Source organism: Aspergillus sydowii, assembly GCF_001890705.1.
Source record: "Aspergillus sydowii CBS 593.65 unplaced genomic scaffold ASPSYscaffold_4, whole genome shotgun sequence".
NCBI classification, from domain to species: Eukaryota; Fungi; Ascomycota; class Eurotiomycetes; order Eurotiales; family Aspergillaceae; genus Aspergillus; species Aspergillus sydowii.
In genome coordinates this window covers 2117146-2134798 of record NW_024467862.1, presented here as the reverse complement: position 1 = coordinate 2134798, position 17653 = coordinate 2117146, and the positions used below count along the sequence as shown (strand labels likewise).

Genomic DNA, 17653 nt, shown 5'->3' with positions numbered 1-17653 from the left:
ATCGCGGCGCGAGGAACCGGGGGACACCTGGCGACAGCACAGGCTCGAAGGTAGGTCGTAGATATCGGCAGGTGACGGACTGTAGCAAACGGTGAAGCCGAAAAGAGCAGCGGGAGAAGTTGACGGGAGAGTTGAGCTGGTGAGGGGAAAGCGCCAGTACCGTACGGGACCGGCAGCGCACGGGGAATGTCAGCCAAATGGCAGGGCTTGGCTGATGATCCCGGTATCGCACCGTACCGGTATGCCCGGGGAGGAACTAAAAAACCGGGGTAATAACAAGCTGGGCCAACCACAGCCGCGCGATTATGGGCCTGAATTGACTCGCAGCTTATCCATGGACGAGGGCGCTGGCTTGGTCATCATTATTAAGGGCACAATACGAGGCCTCATAAAAATTGGACAGTCCCAACAATTCGTCTTCCAGCTGGGATCCACGTGATCGCGATGCACGGATTACACCGGTGGAGTCGCCGGCAGTTTCTCTTCTGTCAACTCCCGATTGTCCGCTTCCTTCGCATCGATATCGGGGTATGGTTGGTGCATTGTTGCTCAATTATTCCGCGACTCTTGTTGTCTTGCTGGAACGTCGATGTTGTAGTGAAGTGTCGAGTCAGTGGTACATTGTCTGAAGCATAGCACTATATATAGTTTGGAGCTAACGCAATCAAACATAGTGAATACGATAATAAGCAGTTTGAAGCTCTCAACGCAAATTTAGTTTTGATCAAAGGAACAATGAATGGAATATTCCCGCTTAAATATCAACCAAATCACTTCACCAGGTCAGCCAACCGCTCATCATCGTAAAACACCTCCAACCGCTCTTTCCTCTCCTGCTTGTCCTTTTTCACCTGCCGCAGTATCTCCTGGATATTCGGATAAGACGAAAACTTATCTGGAAGGGCATCCCAGACGCTTGGATCCGTGCCCTGGTCTTTAAACACACCACAGCCAGAGCGCGCATACTCGGTGAAGAGGAACGACCGGCTGCTCTCAACCATAATGGTCATTTGATCTAGTGCCATATTAGCCACCGGCACGTTCTCATTTTTTCTACAAAAGGGGTAAGAATGAAAGGCATGGACATACTCTCCAAGATCCTCCTCGGCTCGTTAATCTGCTCTCTACTCTCCCAGACATACTCCGGACTGAAATTCCCATGCGGCGTGTGACTGATCTCTACACTCCCACCGCCGGGTAAAAAGTCGTCGGACCGGCCGAGACCATTCCCATACAAAGATGCCAGGAACTCCGTCGCCGAGTTGCGGTGGAAGTAAGGCAGGCGGAAGGTGTTCGAGGCGACGTCCCAGCGGGGGCCGAACCAGAGGAAGTCGGCGAGAGGGGTGACGGGGTCGCGTGAGGGAGCTGTAAGGACGCAGTTCACGGAGGGGTCGGTGTGGTCGATAGAGGTTGCGTTTTGGGAGGAGAATTTGGTCAGGTCGTACTAGATATTGTCTTAGTTGAGGCGGACTGGCTTGGGGAGGTTTAAGGTACCTTGTAAGGAACGACATTCCCATGCCACGCAACAAGATCAAACGGGCTATGATCCTGCTCAAGGGCATTGTAAAGTCCATTCGCCTTATTAACGACGGTCCAATCCTCATGCAAATTCTCATCAATGTGCGCAACGGGATGCAAGAAATCCCTTGGATTCGCAAGCCCATGGCCACCAAGCGGGCCCAAGTCAGGGAGTTCCCATCGAGAACCCCATACCTCAGTGATATAACCCCTCGCAGCAGAATGGCCGGGGCCCAAGCGCACAGCAAAGCGGATGCCGCGTGGGATCACACAGATCTCGCCAGGTTGGACGAATAACATCCCCAGCTCGGTTTGGATATCCAAGTTTCCCAGCTGCGCTACTATAAGGAAGTCACCGTCTGTATTGCAGAAGGCTCGGTGGTCCATGTCGGCATTGATCATGAAGACGTATAACGCGATGCCCTCACGCAGATTCGGATCGCCACTTCCACCGATAGTGTGCAGTCCATCCACAAAGTCGATCTTCTCGTCTTCCTTGGGTAGGGGGAAGGGAGCCCACTCGCCCTGCTCTGCTAACGTAGCGACCCGCGGGTTAAGCGTTAGGAAGCAGTTCTCGATATCTGCCTTGTGCTGGATGTTGGTCTTGTATCCATCTGCCACAAATTAGTTACCTAAAAAGCAAAGTAAACGTAGGGCTAGGACATACTGTGAGCAGCAGCCGGCCTAACGCGGTACATATAAGTACTGAAATTCGAATGCCGGGGTGCCGTAAACGCCGAGTATGTGATGCCCTCCGTGTATAGGCCGAATCTGGGGGCCTGGGGGTTATTCTGACCAGCAGGTAGCGTGCCTGGAATCACCTCGGACTGGTGTCTGTTGCCGAACCCGGCCATGTACTCGTATGGGTCGTTGTCGCGGGTTGGTTTGCGGGTCATGGTGTCGGTGTAGTGGAAGACCTTTTGCAGGTCCTTGATAGGAGTGCGTTCTTTAATTGGAGGGGCGGCCATTGTGATGTGAGTTGTGTGATAAGAGTTGAGTTGAGCAGTAAACACAGACTAGGTGTAGATATAAGCAGCTCCGGGTTAATGACAATGTGGAGCAGGTATGGCCCACATATTGGGTTTGGCTGAGGTTAAGCGGGAGCAGTTCATGGAACCAGAGCTCCATGTGGATTGAGCGCATGATATCACGGAAGCTCGTTCTGGATGGTGTTTGCGGGGCGATGTGGAGAGCATAACCCTAATTGAAGCTATACAGACTGGTCCCTAACTACATGCATTTCTATAACTAGCAATAATATAATACTTAATCAACTAATCAACAGCCAGAACATCGTCCACCATTCTCCCCGACGCCCCCAGATAGTTGACAGGGTCACAAAGCTCTCTGACCCTCTCTGCGTTCATCTTCTCCGTCACCTCTGTCTTCTTTAGCAGCTCCTCCTCCAGGCTCACTCCGTTCTCAATACTCTCCCGACAGGCCTCATATACAATATCATGCGCTCTCTGCCTGCCCACAAACGGCGCAAGGCCCATCATAACCGCCTCCGCCACAATCAGCCCCCTTGTAGAGTGTAGATTCTTCAACATAGCCTCCGAATGCACACACAATCCCCCCAGCGCAAACTTGGTCTGCTCCAGGGCCCCAACAGCCAGCACAAAGCTCTCTGGCACCGCAACCCACTCCAGATGCCACGGCCCACTGGCTCTCTCAAAGTCCGCAACCATCCCATCAAGCACCAGGCCCGCATTCGAGCGCAACACCTTGGACGCCGCCAGGATCACCTCCGACGAGATCGGATTCCGCTTCTGCGGCATCGTACTCGACGCGCCCCGATGCGGCACAAACGGCTCAGACACCTCCCCAAGCTCGTTCGACGACATGATAATCACATCAAGCGCCAGCTTGCCCATGGACCCGCCCAACAGCGCAAGATAGTTCGTCACCTCCGCAACCCCATCCCTCGCTACATGCCACGTAATAGGCGGGTCAATAAGACCCAATTCCTCCGCCAACGCCCTGCGCACACGGATCCCATCATCGCCATCGCCCAGCGACGCAAGCGAGCCCGCCGCGCCCCCAAACTGCACCAGCAACGCCCGCTCCTTCAACTGCGCCAGCCGGGCCTGGTGTCTCTGGAACCCAGATAGCCAAACCGCACACTTATACCCAAACGTCACCGGAAGCGCGTGCTGGAGATGCGTCCGCCCGGCCATGGGCGTATCGCGATACCGAACAGATAATCCACGCAGGATACTGATAATATCCCCCAGCAGCCCCTCCACAATTTCCAGCCCGGCCTTCATCTGCAGCACACTGGCCAGATCCATGATATCCTGTGTCGTCGCGCCCCAGTGCACGTACTTGCCTGCGTCGGCGCCGCACATGGCAGAGAGCTGCCGCACGAGCGGCAGGATCGGATACCCGACTATCTCGGTCTCGCGGCGGAGACGCTCCATGTCAAGGGACGAGGAGTCGAGCACTTTGCTTGTGACGAGGGATCCGATGTGCGAGGGGATTACGGCGCATTTGGACTGGGCGCGGGCGAGCGCGGCTTCGGCTTCGATGCACCGCGATATGTAGGCTTCGTCGTCGAAGACCTGGTTTGTTAGCATCGCTTTCTTTCTTTCTTTCTTTCTTTCCTGGTTTGGATTTTAGAGGGGTTGTACTTTGCGGATTTGGTCTGTGCCGAAGAGCGTGCGGAAGATGCTGGAGTCGATGGCACTGACGGAGCCAATGCTGCGTCTGGGGATGCGTGCGATACGCAGCGGTTGGCGCGAGGCACGAGAGAGCTGTGCGAAGAGGGACATGATGAATTGATGGTGAAAAGAATAGTGAGAGTTACCAGAGTAATACCGAGGATGATTCAAATATGGATGGAACCTGGGGCCCCACGAGGTAGCTTCGTTGCTCTGTGGGGCTGCCCTGTTTTATACTATCATACTATGTTTTGAACTATGAAATGTAGCTTTATATCGTGCAATATACTTGGTATGTCCATTACTCCCGAATAAACAGCGATGCCACGCCCATCCCAGTGCTGGCACACATGCTCACAATCCCCACCTCCTTGTCCTGTCTCCTCAGTTCTGCAAGCAGCGTCGCCGTCTGGCGTCCTCCTGTAGCCCCAATTGGATGTCCCAGGGCAATTGCACCGCCGTTCGGGTTGACCTTGGCCATATCGATACCAAGCTCCCTGATGCAGTGGATGGACTGGCTGGCAAACGCCTCGTTCAGCTCAAAGATGTCCACATCGCTCTGCGAGACACCGCTGTGCTTGTAGAGGTTGCGAATGGCATCAATCGGCCCAACGCCCATCTCGTCCGGTGCACAGCCTGCAACTTGGGTCCCTGCAAAGCGAGCAATCGGCTTGAGTCCATGTGCCTCAGCCCACGCCCGACTCGCCAGGATGGTCGCAGACGCCCCGTCCGATATTTGCGACCTACCAGTATTAACAGACTTGCCCATCGTAAAGATATAAATAGAATACTCACGAATTCCCAGCTGTAGATGAACCTCCCTCCAAAACAGGCTGCAGCTTCGCCAACTTCTCAAGAGTAACCCCAGCCCTAACTCCATCGTCCCTATCCACAACCTCAAACGTCTCCTTCCCCGTCTCGGCATCCACTCTCCTCGCATTAACAGGCACAATCTCCTCCTTGAATCTTCCACCGGCCTGCGCCTCAGCGGCCTTCCTCTGACTCCCCGCCGCAAACTCATCCTGCTCCGCCCTCCCAACCCCATACCGCTCCGCCACATTCTCACTCGTCTTCAACATCGGCACAAGACAGTCCAGCGCATCCTTAACCCCCGAGCCAAGCACAAGCGGCGAAACATCCCTCGGAATCCCCCGACTCGGGTTATAGTTCCTACTCATACTCTCCGCACCCCCGGCAAGCCCAACCCCAATCTGGCCGACCGCAATCGCATGCGCCAGATGCGTAATCGCCTGCAAACTACTACTGCACTGACGGTTCACCGTATGGAAGGTCGTCGAGTTGGGGAACCCGGCTGCATTGAGCGCGGTGCGTCCTGTCTTTGCGAAACCCAGCTCTGCGAGCACGTTGCCGATCAGCACGTCGTTGACGGCGGAGAAGGGGATGCCCGCGCGCTGAATTGCGGATTGCAGGGCCGGGATCAGGAGTTCCTCCGGGTAGCTGTCTTTGAATCCGCCCTTGAAGGCGCGTGTGATGGGGGTGCGCACGGATGAGAGGATGACGATGTCGTGGGGGGTTTTTGTGAGCGCGTTGCGGAACATTTTTGGCGCGTTGCTATGAGGTTTTGGTTAAAAGTAAAATAGTGTTTATCAGAGGAGTTACAGGGTATGTTGGGTGAGTCGTGCGGAGAAAATGTCGGTGTTCTCTCGAGTATGTGTTAGTTGGTGACTGTTGTGTAATGCTTGAGTTGTGGGGTCGCCCCACCATCTACCGACTGCTTTTCCGACTGATCTCATACACAGCTTGATACCGTATATCCGAGTGTTTCCGGCAGGCTGGTACAATTGTGAGTTAGTGACCTCCTAAGTCGGAGAACCCCACATGCACAGCTCTCAATCCAGACTGTTATCAAAATGAAGTAATGAACGGTGAGTTGCAGGCTGACAGTGGGGCAATTGCTGGGGTGGGGTGACCGCGGGGTGACCAGGGCCCTAATAGTATACAATTTTGTTTATTTTATTTTTATTTGGTCGCTTGCATGGGCTAAACTGTACACTGAAACCCAAATTATCTCCATAAACATGGCCTTAAGCTCAAGGCCATCGTTCATAGTCCCCACATCCCAATATCAAGCCCACCGTCCGTTCTAGACTCTTTCCATCCGAAATCCAACAGTTCAAGCAACCATACTGCTAAGACCGAGAGTTATCTTGCCGTAGCGAGAAGTTACCCCAAGCTCCACTTACAGTTACACAAATATCATGCCAACTCAAGGGCAGTTGAGAAACGTGAGATGTCTAGCCTGACGATTGCCTATGCTTGAGATATAGGTATAGATTCTTTGTTTACTGCTCGGTGACCCGACCAATGTGCATAACTTGTTATTCACTTAGTGGTTTAATAAAAATGAACCATGGGGTTAAAGCTCGCGAAATGTACATTTTATTTTGCGCAGAAAATGAGTTAACATACAAACTTTCGGTGATTGCTTCGTAGCGTGACAGCGTCTCGAGCCCCTAGATTTGAGTTTTGACATGGGTACTTGAAAAAGTCAATTTTCCTGTCAACAAAGTAGGTTTCCAGACAAAGTGTAACTAGCAGACATGGAACCGTGGACTTGCATGCGTGGCCGTGCCCTTGTCATACCGAACAATTCTTAACTCGGGTTATATCGGGTTGTACCACGTTTACCCCGGCATGGACCCTGTGAGTATTCAGTCCAATTTACCAGTTCTAATGGATTCAACATTGTGAGTAGCGCTCTGCATGATTTAACAATCCTTTAATGGCCGTTCATCGCAGTTTCTCGACTTTACCGCTGAAGCCATACTCCCGCCACCAACGCAAGGCAATGAGTTGTTGTAGCCGTTCTAGACCTTTCGGACAGCCAACCACTGCCGGACACCTTCAGAACGTTGCCATGCTTATTTTCGTGCTAACCATGAGTCTCAGTCCCTTTTCCAGTATTATTGAAGGACAGCTGCCTCAGGCAGACTCGGAAGAGCGCACATCCGATCTCCCCAGCCGGGATGGCGCTAGGAAGGGTGGATCCGTAGTTACAACCAATAAAAGACCACCAATGTATGGCGACGGGATGGTTAATCAGCACAGATGCCGACGGGGAGACCGACTTCGGATGGCGGCAGAAGTCAAGCCGGATAATCCCTTTGTCGGCTTCTCCCCAGCGGCGAGTGCATCAGCCCCACTAGCCTCTAGCCGATCAAGCATGGAGCTCTTTTATTTCCAGATGCCTCCGTTCTTTCTTCTCTCTTCAATTCCCCAGAATTGACCTCCATCATGGCACGACCCGTCCCTGCGGTCGTCCGTCCGTTCGCCGTTTGGCGGCGGCAGTTCTCCGCCTCATGCTCTCGACCCGCTGTCGACAAGCGCTGCAACACCGCTGCTGAAGCTATCACGGACATGAAGGGCTCCTCCACAATCCTGGTGGGAGGTTTCGGTTTCTCCGGTGTCCCCAACACCCTGATCAACGCTGTCCGTGATCGCCCCGAGATCAAGGACCTGACCGTTGTCTCCAACAATGCCGGTATGCCCGGTGCTGGTCTTGGCCAGCTGCTCGAGTCGAAGCAGATCAGTAAGATGATCGCTTCGTTTATTGGCGAAAACAAGGTCTTTGAGAAGATGTATCTCTCTGGCGACCTCTCTCTGGAATTGACCCCCCAGGGCACCATTGCTGAAAAATGCGCTGCCGGTGCCGCTGGTGTCCCTGCTTTCTACACCCCTGCTGCTTATGGAACTATCGGTAGGTTTATCTTTAAATGTATCTTTCAAGTAATGAGTCTAATTCCTGTAGTACAAACTGGTGAACTCCCCGTGCGCTACAACAAGGACGGAACGGTCGCGGAATACTCCAAGCCCAAGGAAACCCGCGAGTTCAACGGCAAGGCTTACATCATGGAAGAATCGATTTTCGGTGACTACGCTCTGATCAAGGCTGACAAGGCCGACAAGCTCGGCAACTGTCAGTTCCGCAAGGCTCAGAACAACTTCAACGAGGCCATGGGCAAGAACGCCAAGTACACCATCGTCGAAGCCGACCAGATCGTCGAGGTCGGCGAGCTCCGCCCCGAGGAAATCCACCTTCAGGCCATCTACGTCAACAAGGTTATCCAGAGCAAGGAAAAGAAGCAGATTGAAAAGCTCACCTTCGCCAAGGACCCCAGCGAGATGCTCCAGGCTGGTAAGTTTGCCGAATCTGTGAGATGCTTTGGGAAAATGCTAATACTTTCTAGGCTCTGGCGAGGCCACTGCCCGTCGTGAACGCATCGTCAAGCGTGCCGCCAAGGAATTCAAGGACGGCATGTATGTCAACCTCGGTATCGGAATGCCTCTTATCGCTCCCTCGTACCTCCCCGAAGGCGTCGAAGTCTTCCTGCAGGCTGAGAACGGTATCCTCGGTCTGGGCGGCTACCCCCGCCCCGGCGAGGAGGACCCCGACCTTATCAACCCTGGAAAGGAGACTGTCACTCTGAGCAAGGGTGCTTCTCTGTTTGGATCCCACGAGAGTTTCGGCATGATCCGCGCTGGCCGCATCGACCTGACCATGCTTGGTGCTCTGCAAGTCAGCCAGCACGGAGATCTCGCCAACTTCATGCTTCCCGGTAAGGTCAAGGGTGTTGGCGGTGCCATGGACCTGGTCGCCAACCCCGAGAAGACCAAGGTTATTGTCACTATGGTACGTTTTCTTCCACCTGAATGGTAAAAGCCGCGATGCTAACAAACGCAGGAACACACCGATAAGAAGGGCAACCCCAAGATTCTGTCCCAGTGCTCGTTCCCTCTGACCGGCCCCCGCTGCGTGTCTAAGATCATCACCGACCTCGCCGTCTTCGAGGTCAGCACGACCGACGGCCTCACCCTTGTCGAGCACGCCGAGGGCGTGACCGTCGATGAGATCCGCAGCAAGACGGAAGCTCCGTTCAAGGTTGCGGCTGACCTGAAGCCGATGCTATAAATCTGTATATATGATACCTAGTTTTGAATAAAAATTTCCTCCTGTTCAACTTCCTCTTCAGCTTCTCCGCACGTATACAGTAGAAGAAATGTGGGGTCCGAACCCACCAGTGGGGCAACGCCAAAACTTCTCCAAAATCAATAAATCCAAACTCTCTCTCGAATAGCATCAACTATCAAGTAGTCGACATGCTCACCCGACTCTCCCTCCCATTATTCAAGCCCAATGGCATCGCCATCCGCGCCCTGGCCACAGCCAGCAACACCAAGAACAAGAGCAAGAAACTCCCACTCGCGGGTTTAAAAGTGCTCGATCTCAGTCGCGTCCTTGCAGGGGTATGGTTCCGTCTCGCATACGGTATCTCATAAGATTTGTATATAACTAACAAGCCAAACAGCCATACTGTACCCAAATACTAGGTGATCTGGGGTAGGTACTTGTTTTCCAATAATACGCCAGACCAGAAAAGGATACAAATGCTGACCGAGCCCTCAGCGCAGACATTATTAAAATCGAACACCCGGTCCGCGGCGATGACACGCGCGCCTGGGGTCCTCCCTACGCACCCTATATCGACGGCCGAGAAGGAAATGGCGAGAGTGCATATTACCTTTCTGTACGCGACCGCCCGCTGGGCGCCGCGGCGCCCAAGCCTTCCTAGAGACAGACCTAGACAGAGTAGTAAACTAACTAACACCCATGGCGAAAAAAGGTAAACCGCAACAAACGCAGCCTAGCCCTCTCCTTCGCAACGCCCTCAGGTCAATCCATCCTGCACAAACTCGCGAAAGAAGCCGACATCCTTGTCGAGAACTACCTCCCGAACAACCTGCAGAAATACGCCCTGGACTACGAGACGCTATCCAAGATCAACCCCTCCCTAATCTACACCTCCATCACAGGCTATGGCCAGACAGGACCGTACAGCAACCGTCCGGGATTCGACGTTATGGTCGAAGCGGAGTTTGGACTTGCGCATTTGACGGGGAGTAGGGATGGACCGCCGGTGAAGGTTGGTGTTGCGGTTACGGATTTGACGACTGGGTTGTATGCTGTGCAGAGTATTCTTGCGGCGTTGTGGGCGAGGAGTCAGAGTGTTGAGCCTGGAGATGGGACAGGTGGGAAGGGGGAAGGGCAGCATTTGGATGTTTGCCTGAGTGATTGCCAGGTTGCGACGCTGGCGAATATGGGTGAGAGCGTGTTGGTTTCGGGGCAGAAGGATACGGGACGGTGGGGGACTGCGCATCGTATGTTTTTTTTTCCCGCTTTCCTTCTTTCCCTGTCTGATTTTTCACTTGAGTGTTTTCGTCGTGAGGAAGAGAGGTGTGATTTGCTAATATGGTTGTTTCAGCATCCGTCGTCCCCTACCAATCCTTCGCCACGAAAGACGGCGACATCTTCGTCGGCGGCGCAAACGACCGCCTCTTCAACATTCTATGTACACGACTCCAGAAACCAGAATGGGCCAGCGACCCGCGCTTCCTCACAAACACAGACAGAGTGACGAACCGCACCGCGCTGGAAACGCTAATCGAGGCGGAAACACGCAAATCTACAACATCTGAATGGACGAAACGCTTCGAGGGGAGCGGACTCCCCTTCGCTGTTGTTAACGATGTGAAGCAGACTATGGAGCATGAACATGTCCAGGCGAGAGGGATGGTGCAGACGATTGCGCATCCGGCTTGTGGTCCGATCAAGGTTATTAGTCCGCCGGTGAAGTATTCGAGGGCGGAGCCGAGTGTGAGACGGCCGCCGCCGCTGCTGGGAGAGCATACGGATGAGATTTTGGGGGAGATTGGGTTTAGTCAGGGGGAGATCCAGGAGTTGAGAGGGGAGAAGGTTGTTTCTTGATAGAATAAATTTTATGAAGATATCTGAATCATAGAAGGTGAGGGTGATGAGTTGTATATAGCCATGTACAGAGACCCTTGCTAGTTAGTGATAGATAGAGGCTACTATATACTAAAGTACCCCTGTCAAACTAGCTAAATATGAGGCTTCCGAGTATAAAACTGCGTCATATCGACCCTCAACCTATCATACCCCAATGCAAGCTCCCTACTCAGATTCTTATCCGTTTCCGCCTGTATACAGATCTTAAAGAACGGATCATTCTCGCACGCTGTGTCCGCGTCCTGGTGCAGGCGCGCAAAATTCTCCCGCGACATCGGGTCAATAATCTCGACCCAGATCTGTCTGCGGATCTCAGCGTATTTGTCAAGGATATTCGAGTCCGCGAGTCCTTTGTGGATCCCGATTAGCGCGTCGTAGAGACTGCCCACGTCGGCAATTCCACCTGTCAGGCCGAGACCGCCGCTGTAACACATTTATTAGCTATGGCATTTCAGAAGGGGCGGGGGAGATCTAGGGAGTAAGGAACAACGAACAATGGATTACACAGGTGTGCCGCATCAGCCGCCAGGACAACCCTCCCAACACGGAACGACGGGGCACAGCGCTGCTGCAGTTTATACGGGGAGATATTGGTGATTTTGTACTCTCCCGGTTTCGGGTGTCCCGGCAGAATATCCTCGTAACGCTTTGGCTGGCGGGCGATGTATTCCTCGCGGCTGAGATTGGGGATTTCCTTGTATGTTACCCGGTACAGCCCGTCATTTGTGATCCGGGCCGCCATGTAGAGGTTGTCCGGGTGGATTATGAAGTTTGAGTCTGAGGGGAGAGATTTTGTGAAATCATAGTAGACCTGATAATCTGTTAGTATCGTGTTGCGTAGTGTGAAGGACATGAGAGGAGAAGGGCACATTTGTAGCGATGATTTGCGCGTTGAGGGTTTCACCTGGGTATTCGGGCCCGAAGAGCTCGCGGCGAACGGTACTGCTTGCGCCGTCGCAGCCGATGACATAGTCTGCCTGCATGCGCTGTTGGCCTGTTGGAGTCTCGACGTCCACCCACGCCTGGTCCGCGTCCTGCTCGACTTTCAGGACGCGATGAGACCATTTGAGATGCGCCGTGGGTTGGCGCTCGATGTGCTCGACGAGCAGCTGGCCGAGGAGGTCGAGCGGTAGCACCACCATGCAGTGCGGGTAGTCTGCAGGAAGATGCTCAGTGGTGGTCCCAGCCACGAACGTAGTGTCGGGCTTGCGCCAGGCCATGTCTTTGAACGTGAAGCCGCGGGATTTCACATCGTCAAGAACACCTGCGCGGTCGAGCTCGTAGGCAGCTGGGGAGGCATAGTGTGCAGCGCGCGGTTGATCGTTGACCTTTGTGTCGGCGTCGAGGAGGTCGACTTCCACGCCTTGTTTGGAGAGGAGGAGGCCGAGAATGAGCCCGGATGGGCCTGCGCCGACGATGATGATCTACTGCATATTAGCCCCCATTCAGCTGTACTGGGCGGAAGACTGACCTTCTTGAAAGCCATTACTATGTCTGGTTGTTAATTGCTGTCACATCGGCGCTGCATATGAATCACTTCACCGTGGGGCGTTCTCTCCCTCGGCCTCAAGCCATCGGTTGAGTTGGTTGATTTGCGGGGCTGCGGAGGCCGGGGGGATCCCTAGAACCCGGGAGTACCCCTGAGACCACCCGAGTTGACGGTGCCAGCACCGTTGAGGGGATACAGCGAATAAGACCGAGCGACAGCCATTACCACAGAAACTGCTGCTGAAAGTTCGCCGAGGGCGCTCCACTCCACGCACTCACGCTCGGTTGCGGTTCCGGGCTTTCCTGCGCCTGCAGCCTTTGCGACTGTTCCTGCGTCACAGGTGCATCTACAGCAGCAGGAGTAACGAACCCCGGCTGATCAAGACAAGGCGTGGGGGTAGAAGTAGAAGCATGCTCTGGAGCTGATCGCTGGCAGTCCTCCTGCCACGACCGGATCTCCTGCACAGATCGTAGTGGAAATGAGCCCCAGTACTCGCTGCCCCGTTTCCCCGACCGGAGCTGCGCCGTGGGATGTGGGATGCCTGCGAGCTGGGAGTCAGTAACCTGTTCCAGAAGCCCTAAGAGGACATTCTCTGTGTCATGGAGGCGGCGCTCGAGGGATTCGATGTAGCCTTTTGCGGGTCCTCTGTCGGGATTAGCACCTGGGGACTTGCTCGTAATCGAATCGTACATACCGCTTCAGCTGCTCGGGCCAGTCGCAGTTTCGCCCGTGGTCAAAACATTGTATGCACTTTGGCCTTTCCTCTCGTTAGAATTGTGTGATCGTACTGTGTTGCGATGCTTACTTATTTCCACTACACTGGCAGGATTAGCCTGGCTCTGCTGGGAGGAGACGCTTACCTTTTGTTTACGCAGGCGACAAGAGTTACAGGCGGTTGTAATGCGCGACTGAGATCGGACAGGCATTTTGAAGAATAAAAGAGAGATAAATGCAGGCTGTGATGTGAATTTGGGATGACAGGTTGGTGTCGCGTCGATTTGCTAGAAAAAAATTAGGTCACGTGATCTACATACTTTCAGAGCGCATTGACCTGCAGCAATCGATTTATGCATATCGAGTTAGCTCCGGAGCATATAGTTTGTTACTCTTCTAGAGAGGAAATGCGTGTTGTTGGAACTGCTTGTGGTGCGGCTCACGCAGATCGGGACCAGTAGATGACTGCAATCTCCACGACCAACATCGGAAACCTCAATCCCTTCACCAATCGGACTTATATCCCGTAAGGTAAATATGAACTCATACAGCCAACGTAACTAGAGAACACTCGTCGGAATTCTTGCCCAAGAAACAGCTGGAAGCATGTCCGATGGCGGATACAGGTGGCGGGGTTCGGGGGACTGATCAGGCAGATTGTTCTACCGATATACTCCCGACTTACCGGTATATAACGAGCTATATGCACCCACTGTCACAACATCAACAAGCAATTGCCACAGAGAAACATGACACAGAAGATGCATCGAATCGCTTCAATTCCAGGTGACGGCATTGGCCAGGAAGTGGTGTCGGCCACCATTGAGGTCGTCAACAAGCTCGCCTCCAAGCTGGGCTTCCAGATCGAGTTCTCCCATATCCCATGGGGGACAACCTACTACAAAGAGCACGGCCAGTTCATGTCGGATAATGCCTTGGATGTTCTCCGCAAGTTTGACGCAGTTCTCTTTGGCGCTGTCGGCGATCCTGGTAAGTTCTCCTGCTCTGCAAGTGGTTCTCTTATCTAACAGTGATAGATGTCCCCGACCATGTTTCCTTGTGGGGGTTGCTATTGAAGATCCGCAGCCCTCTTCAACTATATGCCAACGTCCGTCCCGTCCGGACATTCCCTGGCACCAAGTCTCCCCTCAACACAGCGAAGAACGGTATCGACTGGATGCTTGTTCGGGAGAACTCCGAGGGCGAGTACTGCGGTCAAGGCGGCCGCAGCCACGTCGGCCAACCGTGGGAAGCCGCTACAGAGCTTGCCATGTTCACCCGCGTGGGCATTGAGCGCATCATGCGCTTCGCCTTTGAGACTGCCCGTTCGCGACCGCGCAAGAAGCTTACGGTTGTGACTAAAAGCAACGCGATGCGTCACGGGATGGTCCTCTGGGACGAAGTAGCGGAGGAGGTATCCAAGGACTTCCCAGACGTCGACTGGGATAAGATGCTGGTGGATGCGATCACCATTCGAATGGTAGCCGAGCCCGACTCCTTGGACACCATTGTTGGAACGAACCTGCACATGGACATCCTGTCAGACTTGGCCGCCGGACTTGCTGGGTCGATTGGTGTAGCTCCTTCGAGTAACCTGGATCCAACACGGAAGAACCCTTCTGTCTTCGAACCGGTGCATGGGAGCGCATTTGACATTACTGGAAAGGGTGTGGCAAACCCGGTAGCAACATTCTGGTCAGCCGCAGAGATGCTTACATGGCTTGGGGAGAAGGATGCCGCAGACAAGCTGATGGGCTGTGTTGAGCGAGTGTGCGAGGCTGGAATCTTGACAGCCGATTTAGGCGGGAAGGCGAAGACGCAGGACGTGGTGGACGCAGTTTGCGCAGAAATCGACCGGCTTTAATTACCCAAGTATGAAATGTGAAACTTTTGACTAAGAAAGAATGTTGCCGTAGAAGTTGTAGAGAAGTTTTTGGTGCTGTGTTGTATACCTAAGTATCGGAGCAAGATCTTCCGGTCTCCCATTCAACTTCAACCTCAACCTCACTTCATCCTTTTCTTTTTATTCTCATCACTTTCCGCCATGATAAAATGATCAAAATGGAAACCCCAGAGATAGGCTCGCTGAAAGCCCATTCTCCTCAGGAGAGCCAGTTTGTGGGCTCGTCCAGTGGCGTCTTCTTCATCAACACCGTCCGCCGCGCCTTCGGCTCCTCGTCGACCGAATTCCCCCAGCCGGAGGACACGCTCGTCGGCAGCGAAGAGAATTTGCATTCAAATACGCACGAGGAGACGCCAGTTTCACAGTGGGACTATGATCCTTCAATTGCTTGCGTCCTCGGCCAGGCGCCGCCGCAGCCTCTGGCTCGCGACCTCATGATGGTCTACTTCAAAGTCTGGCATCCTCTGTTCCCGTTCATCCATGGACCAACCTTCTTGCATGCAATGGAGAGTTTATACTCTGAAAAGCCACAATTGCAGACTCATCAGCCAACACGAAACAAGCACAATGCTTCTTGGACTACGATCTTCCAATGCGTCTTCCATCTAGCTAGTCTGACTAGCCCTGGTCTCCCACTGCCTCGGGAATGCAGGATCCAACCACCGATCAGCGCCAGTATACACACTCTACTGAGTCCGCTCACAGTGCGTCATGATCTTCTCTCTCTGCAGGCTCTACTCGCCTGTCAGCTCTATCTGGTAGCTACCATGTCCTTGCGCACAGCATCTACCGTCGGCGGCTGCATGCTGCGCTCAATGCTTCACGCAGGCCTGCACCGCTGTCCATTCCGATACCGCGAGCTTTCCACCTCCTCGCAGCACCGTCACCTCCGCAAGCGCATCTTCTGGTCTGCCTACGCCTTGGACCGCTACCTCAGCCAGGCCCTAGGCCTCCCTCTCGGTGTCCAAGACTCCGACATCGACGTCTGCCCTCCGGGAAGCGCAGAGGTCCACAAGCCCTTGCAGCACCTCCCTCCCCCAAACGCCTCAACAACACCACTCTCCCGTTCCGAGGGCGAAGCCGAGCAAGCCAGAAAAGAGACCCCCTTCGCAAGCTACGTCGAATCAGGCAAACTAACCGGCGAAGCCCTCGAGCTCTTCCACAAATCAATCTTCGTCCGCTCTATTTCCCAAACATCAGTCCTTGTCCTGACGACTTCAGTCCATAAGTGGTGGAATAGTCTCGACCTACCCCCGTCTCCTCCCCCTCTACACAAGTCATCACATCCACCAGCAGCAGCAGCAGCAGACACAGCCTCAATAGACGAAACCCCCTTCAACTATACCCCCTTCTTCACAATCCTCTACCAACATCTCCTCCTTTTACTCCACCGCCCCTCTCTCAGCCTCCCAAACACAACCCCCGAATTCGCCTCCGCTCTCCAATCCTGCATCTCCGCCGCCCGCCACATTCTCCTCGCCCTCAAAGCCCAGCGCGACTCCGGCCAAGCCCTCTTCTGGCCGGGCTTCCTTTCCGCCGCGTGGATGGCCGGTCTAGTCCTCGCGTTTGCGTGTCAGTTGGGCCAGTATGTCCTTGCAAAGGGTGTTCTGTATGTCATCTTCCTACTGCAACCAGTCAAAATCAAGGAAGAAAGCTAACGGTTGTGAAAAAAAAAAAAAAAGGGAAATCTCATCCTGCATCGACATCATCCGCGCCATGTCCACGCAATGGGAACCAGCTAAACACTGCCACCGCGCACTCACGCTCCTTCTGCGCGCTGTCTCCCGACGACAGGAGACGGCAGGCCCAGCTGCAACCGCTACTATTACAGCAACAACTGCGGGCGCTGACCAGTCTACTTCATTACCGGGTGTCGGCGAGGAAGCACCAACATCGCAACCGCACGCAGGACTATCGAGTAAAACAAGGAAGAAACGGAAACTAGATAGTAACTCTGCACCTGCAGAACAAGATTTTGCTGAGGACCACGGCGTCGATACATCTGGTCTCGCCGGGAATACTGCCGGTGATAATGGACTAGGTGTTTCCGGGTTATTTGGTGGGAATGCCGTGCTGGGGCAGGGAGTCGGGGACTGGGATCAGTCGCTGGATTTGGATATGAATATGGTGGATTTGTTGCAGGAGGGTAATTTTGATAGTTTGATGGATTTGTTTGGGCAGCAGTATCCGACTTTTTAGGATTCGATGAGTGATGATGATATGTACGACTACGGAAGACACTGGATATATATCACAACTACAAGTCAAGAAGACTACTAAAACCGTGAGGAAGTCATAAGTCTATATTACACTCGTGTCATCTCGGTAGTAAACGAGCAGGTAAGAAGCTAAAAGACATCACAACTTCCTCCCTCTCGTCACAGAAAAAGAAAAAGCCATGGAATCCGAATAACTTTTCTCCCGTCCTACACAAGAACGTCGGGAACCCAGGGATATCAGGACCAGGAGGGATAAAAAAAAATTTGAAAATAAAAAGAAATAGGAGAGTAAAGGGCGGATAATAAGAGGATATAGGGAATGCG

At 53.5% G+C, this 17653-nt stretch overlaps 7 protein-coding genes across 7 annotated transcripts; 2 read left to right on the top strand and 5 right to left on the bottom strand.

Annotated features, from left to right (window-relative positions):
* Window positions 1–770: 770 nt before the first annotated feature.
* ASPSYDRAFT_201313 (uncharacterized protein) lies at window positions 771–2486 on the bottom strand (the record flags this gene model as incomplete). The annotated part of the gene is made up of 4 exons (XM_040843797.1): window positions 771–1015; window positions 1090–1444; window positions 1495–2132; window positions 2186–2486. The coding sequence occupies 4 exons, from the start codon at window positions 2484–2486 to the stop codon at window positions 771–773; spliced, it is 1539 nt and encodes a 512-aa protein (XP_040703912.1).
* A 306-nt stretch (window positions 2487–2792) lies between these two features.
* ASPSYDRAFT_57560 (class-II fumarase/aspartase family protein) lies at window positions 2793–4289 on the bottom strand (the record flags this gene model as incomplete). Its single annotated transcript, XM_040849388.1, has 2 exons — window positions 2793–4079; window positions 4149–4289. The coding sequence occupies 2 exons, from the start codon at window positions 4287–4289 to the stop codon at window positions 2793–2795; spliced, it is 1428 nt and encodes a 475-aa protein (XP_040703911.1).
* A 42-nt stretch (window positions 4290–4331) lies between these two features.
* On the bottom strand, window positions 4332–5963 carry ASPSYDRAFT_44508 (thiolase family protein). Its single transcript, XM_040846860.1, has 2 exons — window positions 4974–5963; window positions 4332–4921 (listed from the first exon to the last, which is right to left on the bottom strand). Exons 1-2 carry the CDS (start codon window positions 5735–5737, stop codon window positions 4480–4482), a joined length of 1206 nt encoding a protein of 401 aa, XP_040703910.1. The 5' UTR covers window positions 5738–5963; the 3' UTR covers window positions 4332–4479.
* A 1470-nt stretch (window positions 5964–7433) lies between these two features.
* ASPSYDRAFT_57558 (uncharacterized protein) lies at window positions 7434–10962 on the top strand (the record flags this gene model as incomplete). Its single annotated transcript, XM_040849387.1, has 7 exons — window positions 7434–7896; window positions 7948–8334; window positions 8387–8829; window positions 8881–9078; window positions 9219–9443; window positions 9821–10355; window positions 10460–10962. The coding sequence occupies 7 exons, from the start codon at window positions 7434–7436 to the stop codon at window positions 10960–10962; spliced, it is 2754 nt and encodes a 917-aa protein (XP_040703909.1).
* Window positions 10963–11096: 134 nt separating this feature from the next.
* ASPSYDRAFT_88984 (FAD-dependent oxidoreductase) lies at window positions 11097–12490 on the bottom strand (the record flags this gene model as incomplete). The annotated part of the gene is made up of 4 exons (XM_040852094.1): window positions 11097–11427; window positions 11499–11815; window positions 11874–12428; window positions 12476–12490. 4 exons carry the CDS (start codon window positions 12488–12490, stop codon window positions 11097–11099), a joined length of 1218 nt encoding a protein of 405 aa, XP_040703908.1.
* A 224-nt stretch (window positions 12491–12714) lies between these two features.
* Window positions 12715–13419, bottom strand: ASPSYDRAFT_88983 (Zn(II)2Cys6 transcription factor domain-containing protein; the record flags this gene model as incomplete). The annotated part of the gene is made up of 4 exons (XM_040852093.1): window positions 12715–13138; window positions 13188–13250; window positions 13299–13312; window positions 13354–13419. 4 exons carry the CDS (start codon window positions 13417–13419, stop codon window positions 12715–12717), a joined length of 567 nt encoding a protein of 188 aa, XP_040703907.1.
* Window positions 13420–13456: 37 nt separating this feature from the next.
* On the top strand, window positions 13457–17309 carry ASPSYDRAFT_78344 (uncharacterized protein; the record flags this gene model as incomplete). Its single annotated transcript, XM_040850948.1, has 4 exons — window positions 13457–14197; window positions 14245–15044; window positions 15284–16719; window positions 16793–17309. Exons 1-4 carry the CDS (start codon window positions 13957–13959, stop codon window positions 17307–17309), a joined length of 2994 nt encoding a protein of 997 aa, XP_040703906.1. The 5' UTR covers window positions 13457–13956.
* Window positions 17310–17653: the final 344 nt, after the last annotated feature.